We start from the raw sequence: 11378 nt of genomic DNA, 5'->3' as shown, positions 1-11378 counted from the left end.
CGTCAGCACACCGTCAGCAGTAATGGAAGGAGAAAGAACTGCAGGAACTAATACTTTATATATAACACTCCAGGATGGATGGAGAGAGAGACAGGGGAGGAGAGAGAGACGGGGGAGGAGAGAGAGACGGGGGAGGAGAGAGAGACGGGGGAGGAGAGAGAGACGGGGGAGGAGAGAGAGACGGGGAGGAGAGAGAGAGAGAGAGACGGACGGGGGGGGGGGGAGACGGGGGAGGAGAGAGAGACGGGGAGGAGAGAGAGACGGGGGGGAGAGCGAGAGAGACGGACGGACGGACGGGGGGGGGAGCTATTTATGCTGTCCTCAGAGATCCTGGGAGGGGAAAATAACTCTCTTTTTTTCAATGGCATCACAGCAGGCATTTTAGTCTGTCACAAATGGCACCCTATTCCCTATATAGTGCACTACTTTAGATCAGGGCCTTTATCAATGGCATTACAGGAGGCATTATATAGTAATATAGTGCTATGTACAGTGAGGGGGGAAAAGTATTTGATCCCCTGCTGATTTTGTACGTTTGCCCACAAAGAAATGATCAGTCTATAATTGTAATGGTAGGTTTATTTGAACAGTGAGAGACAGAATAACAACAAAAAAATCCTGAAAAACGCATGTCAAAAATGTTATAAAATGATTTGCATTTTAATGAGGGAAATAAGTATTTGACCCCTCTGCAAAACATGACTTAGTACTTGGTGGCAAAACCCTTGTTGGCAATCAGAGGTCAGACGTTTCTTGTAGTTGGCCACCAGGTTTGCACACATCTCAGGAGGGATTTTGTCCCACTCCTCTTTGCAGATCTTCTCCAAGTCATTAAGGTTTCGAAGCTGACGTTTGGCAACTCGAACCTTCAGCTCCCTCTACAGATTTTCTATGGGATTAAGGTCTGGAGACTGGCTAGGCCACTCCAGGACCTTAATGTGTTTCTTCTTGAGCCACTGCTTTGTTGCCTTGGCCGTGTGTTTTGGGTCATTGTCATGCTGGAATACCCATCCACGACCCATTTTCAATGCCCTGGCTGAGGGAAGGAGGTTCTCACCCAAGATTTGATGGTACATGGCCTCGTCCATCGTCCCTTTGATGCGGTGAAGTTGTCCTGTCCCCTTAGCAGAAAAACACCCCAAAGCATAATGTTTCCACCTCCATGTTTGACGGTGGGGATGGTGTTCTTGGGGTCATAGGCAGCATTCCTCGTCCTCCAAACACGGCGAGTTGAGTTGATGCCAAAGAGCTCCATTTTGGTCTCATTTGACCACAACACTTTTACCCAGTTGTCCTCTAAATCATTCAGATGTTCATTGGCAAACTTCAGCCTTGCATGTATATGTGCTTTCTTGAGCAGGGGGACCTTGCGGACGCTGCAGGATTTCAGTACTTCATGGCGTAGTGTGTTACCAATTGTTTTCTTGGTGACTATGGTCCCAGCTGCCTTGAGATCATTGACAAGATCCTCCCGTGTAGTTCTGGGCTGATTCCTCACCGTTCTCATGATCACTGCAACTCCACGAGGTGAGATCTTGCATGGAGCCCCAGGCCGAGGGAGATTGACAGTTCTTTTGTGTTTCTTCCATTTGCGAATAATCGCACCAACTGTTGTCACCTTCTCACCAAGCTGCTTGGCAATGGTCTTGTAGCCCATTCCAGCCTTGTGTAGGTCTACGATCTTGTCCCTGACATCCTTGGAGAGCTCTTTGATCTTGGCCATGGTGGAGAGTTTGGAATCTGATTGATTGCTTCTGTGGACAGGTGTCTTTTATACAGGTAACAAGCTGAGATTAGGAGCACTCCCTTTTAAGAGTGTGCTCCTAATCTCAGCTTGTTACCTGTATAAAAGACACCTGGGAGCCAGAAATCTTTCTGATTGAGAGGGGGTCAAATAGTTATTTCCCTCATTAAAATGCAAATCAATTTATAACATTTTTGACATGCGTTTTTCTTGATTTTTTTTGTTATTCTGTCTCTCACTGTTCAAATAAACCTACCATTAGAATTATAGACTGATCATTTCTTTGTCAGTGGGCAAACGTACATAATCAGCAGGGGATAAAATACTTTTTTCCTCACTGTACCTGCCTGGAACAGCCTGGCTAAGCGCTTCACATTTGTATACAGTTGAAGTTGGAAGTTTACATAAACACCTTAGCCAAATACATTTAAACTCAGTTTTTCACAATTCCTGACATTTAATCATAGTAAAAATTCCCTGTCTTAGGTCAATTAGGATCACCACTTTATTTTAAGAATGTGAAATGTCAGAATAATAGTAGAGAATGACTTATTTCAGCTTTTATTTCTTTCATCACATTCCTAGTGGGTCAGAAGTTTACATACACTAAATTAGTATTTGGTAGCATTGCCTTTAACCTTTCTGGGCCAGTGGGACGCTTGCGTCCCATCTACTCAACAGCCAGTGTAATCCGGTGGCGCGATATTCAAATACCTTAGAAATGCTATTACTTCAATTTCTCAAACATATGACTATTTTACAGCCATTTAAAGACAAGACTCTCGTTAATCTAACCACACTGTCCGATTTCAAAAAGGCTTTACAACGAAAGCAAAACATTAGATTATGTCAGCAGAGTACCCAGCCAGAAATAATCAGACACCCATTTTTCAAGCTAGCATATAATGTCACATAAACCCAAACCACAGCTAAATGCAGCACTAACCTTTGATGATCTTCATCAGATGACAATCCTAGGACATTATGTTATACAATACATGCATGTTTTGTTCAATCAAGTTCAACCAGCTTTGTACATTAGCATGTGACTAGCATTCCCACCGAACACTTCCGTAGATAGCCCGGCCATCACAGGCTAGCTATTTTGACACCCACCAAGTGTGGTACTCACCAAACTCCGATTTACTATTAGAAAAGTTAGATTACCTTTGCTGTCTTCGTCAGAATGCACTCCCAGGACTTCTACTTCAATAACAAATGTTGGTTTGGTTCAAAATAATCCATAGTTATATCCAAATAGCGGCGTTTTGTTCGTGCGTTCAAGACACTATCCGATGGGTAAAGAAGGGTGACGCGCCCGACGCGTTTCGTGACGAAAAATGTCAAAATATTCCATTACCGTACTTCAAAGCATGTCAACCGCTGTTTAAAATCATTTTTTATGCTATTGTTCTCGTAAAAAAGCGATAATATTCCGACCGGGAGTGGTTGTTTTTGTTCAAAGAGAGAGAAAGTAAACATGGTGTTGGCTCGGGCACGCGCCTCCAGTCTCATTGTCCTCAGATCGACCACTTACAAAATGCGCTAATGTTTTTCAGCCAGGGCCTGCAAAGCCACCATTTGGCTTTCTGGCGCCTTCTGAGAGCCTATGGGAGCGTTAGAAAATGTCACGTCATACCAGAGATCCCGCTGTTTTGGTTAGAGATGATCAAGAAGGCCATGAAATGGTCAGAGATTCCTGTTTGGAATCTTCTCAGGTTTTGGCCTGCCAAATGAGTTCTGTTTTACTCACAGACACCATTCAAACAGTTTTAGAAACTTTAGGGTGTTTTCTATCCAAATCAAACAATGATATGCATATTCTAGTTACTGGGCAGGAGTAGTAACCAGATTACATCGGGTACGTTTTTTTATCCGGCCGTGCAAATACTGCCCCCTATCCCCAACAGGTTAAGCCATTTTGCCACAACTTTGGAAGTATGCTTGGAGTCATTGTCCATTTGGAAGACCCATTTGCAACCAAGCTTTAACTTCCTGACTGATGTCTTGATGTTGCTTCAATATATCCACATAATTTTCCATCGTCATGATGCCATCTATTTTGTGAAGTGCACCAGTCCCTCCTGCAGCAAAGCACCCCCACAACATGATGCTGCCACCCCTGTGCTTCACGGTTGGGATGGTGTTGTTCGGCTTGCAAGCCTCCCCCTTTTTCCTCCAAACATAACGATGGTCATTATGGCCAAACACTTCTATTTTTGTTTCATCAGACCAGAGGACATTTCTCCAAAAAGTACGATCTTTGTCCCCAACAGCCTGGCTAAAGCACTTCACATTATATATGTACCTGCCTGGACCAACCTGGCTAAAACACTTCGCATTATATATGTACCTGCCTGGAACAGCCTGGCTAAAGCACTTCACATTATATAGTAACATAGAGCTATGTACCTGCCTGGACCAGCCTGGCTAAAGCACTTCACATTATATATGTACCTGCCTGGACCAGCCTGGCTAAAACACTTCACATTATATATGTACCTGCCTGGACCAGCCTGGCTAAAACACTTCACATTATATAGTAACATAGAGCTATGTACCTGCCTGGACCAGCCTGGCTAAAAGCACTTCACATTATATAGTAACATAGAGCTATGTACCTGCCTGGACCAGCCTGGCTAAAACACTTCATATTATATATGTACCTGCCTGGACCAGCCTGGCTAAAGCACTTCACATTATATAGTAACATAGAGCTATGTACCTGCCTGGACCAGTCTGGCTAAAACACTTCACATTATATATACTGCTCAAAACAATGAAGGGAACACTTAAACAACACATCCTAGATCTGAATGAAAGAAATAATCTTATTAAATACTTTTTTCTTTACATAGTTGAATGTGCTGACAACAAAATCACACAAATAATCAATGGAAATCCAATTTATCAACCCATGGAGGTCTGGATTTGGAGTCACACTCAAAATTAAAGTGGAAAACCACACTAAAGGCTGATCCAACTTTGATGTAATGTCCTTAAAAGAAGTCAAAATGAGGCTCAGTAGTGTGTGTGGCCTCCACGTGCCTGTATGACCTCCCTACAACGCCTGGGCATGCTCCTGATGAGGTGGCGGATGGTCTCCTGAGGGATCTCCTCCCAGACCTGGACTAAAGCATCCGCCAACTCCTGGACAGTCTGTGGTGCAACGTGGCGTTGGTGGATGGAGCGAGACATGATGTCCCAGATGTGCTCAATTGGATTCAGGTCTGGGGAACGGGAGGGCCAGTCCATAGCATCAATGCCTTCCTCTTGCAGGAACTGCTGACACACTCCAGCTACATGAGGTCTAGCATTGTCTTGCATTAGGAGGAACCCAGGGCCAACCGCACCAGCATATGGTCTCACAAGGGGTCTGAGGATCTCATCTCGGTACCTAATGGCAGTCAGGCTACCTCTGGCGAGCACATGGAGGGCTGTGCGGCCCCCCCCCAAAGAAATGCCACCCCACACCATGACTGACCCACCGCCAAACTGGTCATGCTGGAGGATGTTGCAGGCAGCAGAACGTTCTCCACGGCGTCTCCAGACTCTGTCACGTCTGTCACGTGCTCAGTGTGAACCTGCTTTCATCTGTGAAGAGCACAGGGCGCCAGTGGCGAATTTGCCAATCTTGGTGTTCTCTGGCAAATGCCAAACGTCCTGCACGGTGTTGGGCTGTAAGCACAACCCCCACCTGTGGACGTCGGGCCCTCATACCACCCTCATGGAGTCTGTTTCTGACCGTTTGAGCAGACACATGCACATTTGTGGCCTGCTGGAGGTCATTTTGCAGGGCTCTGGCAGTGCTTCTCCTGCTCCTCCTTGCACAAAGGCGGAGGTAGCGGTCCTGCTTCTGGGTTGTTGCCCTCCTACGGCCTCCTCCACGTCTCCTGATGTACTGGCCTGTCTCCTGGTAGCGCCTCCATGCTCTGGACACTACGCTGACAGACACAGCAAACCTTCTTGCCACAGCTCGCATTGATGTGCCATCCTGGATGAGCTGCACTACCTGAGCCACTTGTGTGGGTTGTAGACTCCGTCTCATGCTACCACTAGAGTGAAAGCGCCGCCAGCATTCAAAAGTGACCAAAACATCAGCCAGGAAGCATAGGAACTGAGAAGTGGTCTGTTGTCCCCACCTGCAGAACCACTCCTTTATTGGGGGTGTTTTGCTAATTGCCTATAATTTCCACCTGTTGTCTATTCCATTTGCACAACAGCATGTGAAATGTATTGTCAATCAGTGTTTCTTCCTAAGTGGACAGTTTGATTTCACAGAAGTGTGATTGACTTGGAGTTACATTGTGTTGTTTAAGTGTTCACTTTATTTTTTTGAGCAGTGTAGTAACATAGAGCTATGTACCTGCCTGGACCGGTCTGGCTAAAACACTTTACATCTGGTGGCTTGTCCTTTTGGAAAAAGTGTCATCCTACAAATACCTAGGTATTTGGTTGGATGACAAGTTGTCCTTTAATGTTCATGTGGATAATCTTGTGACAAAGCTTAAATGTAAATTGGTTTTATTTTTGTAATAAGGCTTGCTTACCTCTTATGGCTAGAAAGAAGCTTGTTCAGGCCACTTTTCTCTCTGTAGTTGATTATGGTGACTTGTTGTATATGCATGCAACCTCCTCTGTCTTAGAGACAGGACTGTTTATCATGAATCCTTGCGCTTTATTACAAATGCCAAGTCACTCACCCATCATTGCACCTTGTACCAAATGGTAGATTGGACCTCACTTTATATGCACAGAAAGATACATTTGTATGTGTTCATCTACAAAGCCCTTTTGGATAAACTCTCTCTTTACCTCTGTAGTCTGGTCTCCTTCACCACCAGCAGTTACCATACCCGGTCTGCTAGGTGGTTGCTACTTAAAGTCCCCAGGACATTCACAGTATTAGGCAAGACTGCCTTCTCTTCTTGTGCACCAGAGGCATGGAATAGTCTACAATCCATGCTTCACCTAGATATGTTAGTGCCACTGAATGAATTTAAAATATTGATGGGAGACTGTTATGGAGGAGTGTAAATGCTTTTTTTTGGCTGGATCATGTTGTGTTGTTGTATGTTTTAATTCTGTAATGTATTGATTGTTGTTGCCTTCTTGGCCAGGTCTCCCTTGAAAAAGAAACTGGGTCTCAATGGGCTTTTCCTGGTTAAATAAATATATAGTAACATAGTGCTATGTACCTGCCTGGACCAGCCTGGCTAAAACACTTCACATTGTATATGTACCTGCCTGGAACAGCCTGGCTAAAACACTTCACATTGTATATGTACCTGCCTGGACCAGCCTGGCTAAAACACTTCACATTATATATGTACCTGCCTGGAACAGCCTGGCTAAAACACTTCACATTGTATATGTACCTGCCTGGACCAGCCTGGCTAAAACACTTCACATTATATATGTACCTGCCTGGAACAGCCTGGCTAAAGCACTTCACATTATATAGTAACATAGAGCTATGTACCTGCCTGGACCAGCCTGGCTAAAACACTTCACATTATATATGTACCTGCCTGGACCAGCCTGGCTAAAACACTTCACATTATATATGTACCTGCCTGGACCAGCCTGGCTAAAACACTTCACATTATATATGTACCTGCCTGGACCAGCCTGGCTAAAGCACTTCACATTATATAGTAACATAGAGCTATGTACCTGCCTGGACCAGCCTGGCTAAAACACTTCACATTATATATGTACCTGCCTGGACCAGCCTGGCTAAAACACTTCACATTATATATGTACCTGCCTGGACCAGCCTGGCTAAAACACTTCACATTATATATGTACCTGCCTGGACCAGCCTGGCTAAAACACTTCACATTATATATGTACCTGCCTGGACCAGCCTGGCTAAAGCACTTCACGTTATATAGTAACATAGAACTATGTACCTGCCTGGACCAGCCTGGCTAAAACACTTCAGATTATATATGTACCTGCCTGGACCAGCCTGGCTAAAACACTTCACATTATATATGTACCTGCCTGGCTAAAACACTTCACATATATGTACCTGCCAGGAACAGCCTGGCTAAAGCACTTCACATTATATAGTAACATAGTGCTATGTACCTTCACATCTATGACTTGCTGTATTGTAGGATGTTATTTCTCTGACAGGATGACCTCTAATGCTCTCTTTCTTTCTCTCCTATCCTCTCTCTCTCTCTTTTCCCTCTCTCCATTTCCCTTCCCCCTCTCAGATATTCCAGACCAGTGCTCTCCGTCTCCCTGTAATCCTCGAGGTACGGTGCGCTGTGAGGACAAAAAGGGTGACTTCCTCTGCCACTGCTTCACTGGCTGGACAGGAGTCCGTTGTGAGAAAGGTACTGTGACATGATGTTCAGAAACACAGTGGACTTGTTCCACGTTGCAGCCCACTGGCTGATCTACAAATCACCTGGCATCATAAATAACTAGTCATTACTAGTTGGAGATCAGTCAGTCACAGTTTACCCACAATACATCCCAGATGTGATGCTGTGGAATAGGGCCAGTGTATTGGGTACATGGCTACTGTGTTATTGTTTGTCAGGCCAACTTGCCAGACATACAAAGTGACAGAGGTGGGGACAGAGAGGATTTTCTGCAGTGTCACACTGTCTCCAGCATGTGACAATGATCGGTACAGGGTGAGTCCTGTCTGACTTTGACTTAGCTTAGTCACTGTCTATCCATCTCCATCCACACAGACACACACACATCGTCCTTGGAGTGCCGCTGGGTTGTGGTTGGGCTCTGTGTGAGTTGTGTTGTCAGTATGTCTCTGCCCTCTCTCGCTCTCTGTCTCTCTCTCCCTTTCTCTATATATCGGTCAGGTCAATATGAACTGAATGTGCAGGAAGTGAACCGGTCACATGTAGAGCAGGCTGAGAAGTCACATGACCCTGCGAAGAGAAGGTCAGCGCTGGGCTGGTGACCCGTCTCTACAGAGGGGGCTTGGTGACCTGTCTCTACAGAGGGGGCTTGGTGACCTGTCTCTACAGAGGGGGCTTGGTGACCTGTCTCTACAGAGGGGGCTTGGTGACTGTTTCCGAAATGACCCCTATTCCTGATTATAGTGCACTACTTTTGACCAGAACACCATGGGAATAGGGAGCCATTTGGAATGCAGACTCCATCTCTCACTTTTCTGTGGTGACTCATCCTGCCACCTAGCTGTTGGTCGGCGGGGGAAGCCAAAACACAACGTGTCTGACTGACTCTGAGGCGGAGGCTTTTCCACTGGCCAACCACAAGTACACAGAAACCATTCAGCTCATCAGAGCAGTCACTCTGGACTAACGGGTCCCAAATAAGTGGCATTTTTCAAAATATAAACCGCCGGAAAAGAGACGTGTGATTTATTTAGTTAAAAAGACATCGTCTTTCATCGTGTGTAGAAACGTTTTGATCAGAACTCACATTAAAGTGTCATGCGACACTTAGCGATGTTCAATGTAGTTGATGGATAAAGTGATTGGTTCATATTGTCACATGTCCTCTGTGTGTCTCCTGTGATTGGCAGATGTCAACGAGTGCAACAAGAGGAATGGAGGATGTGACCACGAGTGTAACAACACTATGGGTAGCTACCATTGCTCCTGTCGCCGCGGTTACATGCTGGTCGAACGCAAGTTGTGTAACGGTAAGAGACACACACACACACACACCTTACCTGAAGGAAGTATTGAACTGTCCTCACTGTGTGTGTGTGTGTGTGTGTTTCAGATGTGGATGAGTGCCAGCATCCAGGGATGTGTGGGACAGCGAGGTGTGTGAACCAGGATGGAGACTATGACTGTCTGTGTGAGACGGGATACGTTTACGACAACAACACCAAGACCTGCCTAGGTGAGCAGTACACCAAAAACACATTACTCAGTACTGACACATTATATACATGTAATACATATACATACTATAATGTATAGAATACATTATATACAGTGCATTCAAAGTATTCAGACCGTTTGACCTTTTCCACATTTTGTTACGCTACAGCCTTATTCTAAAATTGATTAAAAATAAACCATATGTCATCAATCTACACACAATACCCCATAATGACAAAGCGAAAACAGGTTTTTAGAAATGTTTGCAAATGTATTGAAAATAAAAAACAAATACCTTATTTACATAAGTATTCAGATCCTTTGCTATGAGAAATTGAGCTCAGGTGCATCCTGTTTACATTGATCATCTTTGAGATGTTTCTACAACTTGATTGGAGTTCACCTGTGGTAAATTCAATTGATTGGACATGATTTGGAAAGGCACACACCTGTCTATATAATGTCCCACAGTTGACAGTGCATGTCAGAGCAAAAACCAAGCCATAATGTCGAAGGAATTGTACGTGGCGCTCCGAGACAGCATTGTGTCGAGGCACAGATCTGGGGAAGTTAACCAAAACATTTCTGCAGCATTGAAGGTCCCCAAGAACACAGTGGCCTCCAACATTCTTAAATGGAAGAAGTATGGAATCACCAAGACTCTTCCTAGAGCTGGCTGCCCAGCCAAACTGAGCAATCGGGGGAGAAGGGCCTTGGTCATGGAGGTGACCAAGAACCCAATGGTCACTCTGACAGAGCTCAAGAGTTCCTCTGTGGAGATGGGAGAACCTTCCGGAAGGACAACCATCTTTGCAGCACTCCACCAATCAGGCCTTTATGGTAGAGTGGCCAGACGGAAGCCACTCCTCAGTAAAAAGCACATGACAGCCCACTTGGATTCTCTGGTATGATGATACCAAGATTGAACTCTTTGGCCTGAATGCCAAGGGTCATGTCTGGAGGAAACCTGGCACCATCCCTACGGTGAAGCATGGTGGTGGCAGCATCATGCTGTGGGGATGTTTTTCAGCAGCAGGGACTGGGAGACTAGTAAGGATCGAGGGAAAGATGAACGGAACAAAGCACAGAGAGATCCTTGATGAAAACCTGCTCCAGAGCGATCAGGACCTCAGACCGGGGAAAAGGTTCACCTTCCAACAGGACAACGAGTCTTTGAATGTCCTTGAGTGGCACAGCCAGAGCCCGGACTTGAACCCGATCAAACATCTCTGGAGAGACCTGAAAATAGCTGTGCTGCGACGCTCCCCATCCAACCTGACAGAGCTTGAGAGGATCTGCAGAGAAGAATGGGAGAAACTCCCAAAATACAGGTGTGCCAAGCTTGTAGGGTCATACCCAAGAAGACTTGGGGCTGTAATCGCTGCCAAAGTTGCTTTAACACAGTGCTGAGTAAAAAGTTGGAAAACTTAAAAAATAAAATTAAAAAAATGTTTAAAAGTCAAGGCATCTGAAGACGTTCTGAATGCAGTGTGTGTGTATATGTCACACACAATGAACTGGGGTTGCAAAATTCTGGTTATTTTCCACCCAGATTTCCTGCTTATTCCTTCCTGATTCAGGGAATCTTTCAACCGGGATTTCTGGAAATCCTTGTCATTTAAATAAAATAAAAAGTTACAGGAATTTTCGAAACCCTACAGTGAATACCCACAAATAAGGCTACACACAAGCTAATCCTAAATCTCCCTCTGCTTGACAATGTGTTGGTCTCAGCTGGACTGCAGACGGCTGTCGTAGAGCCAGCTAGCTAGTCTAGTGGTGCAGACGGCTGTGTC

At 45.1% G+C, this 11378-nt stretch overlaps 1 protein-coding gene across 2 annotated transcripts in view; it reads left to right on the top strand.

The window, feature by feature from the left end:
- The window catches only part of LOC106574798 (growth arrest-specific protein 6), a 41026-nt gene that overhangs the window by 20069 nt on the left and 9579 nt on the right, over window positions 1-11378 (top strand). For both annotated transcript variants that reach the window (XM_045699585.1, XM_045699587.1), the window contains exons 5-7: window positions 7972-8094; window positions 9276-9395; window positions 9479-9601. In XM_045699585.1, coding sequence (XP_045555541.1) covers window positions 7972-8094; window positions 9276-9395; window positions 9479-9601 — 366 coding nt within the window. The remainder of the gene's footprint in view (window positions 1-7971; window positions 8095-9275; window positions 9396-9478; window positions 9602-11378) is intronic.

The sequence above is a fragment of the Salmo salar genome, chromosome ssa17, assembly GCF_905237065.1.
Source record: "Salmo salar chromosome ssa17, Ssal_v3.1, whole genome shotgun sequence".
NCBI lineage: Eukaryota > Metazoa > Chordata > Actinopteri > Salmoniformes > Salmonidae > Salmo > Salmo salar.
This window is presented reverse-complemented; position numbering and strand designations above follow the sequence as displayed.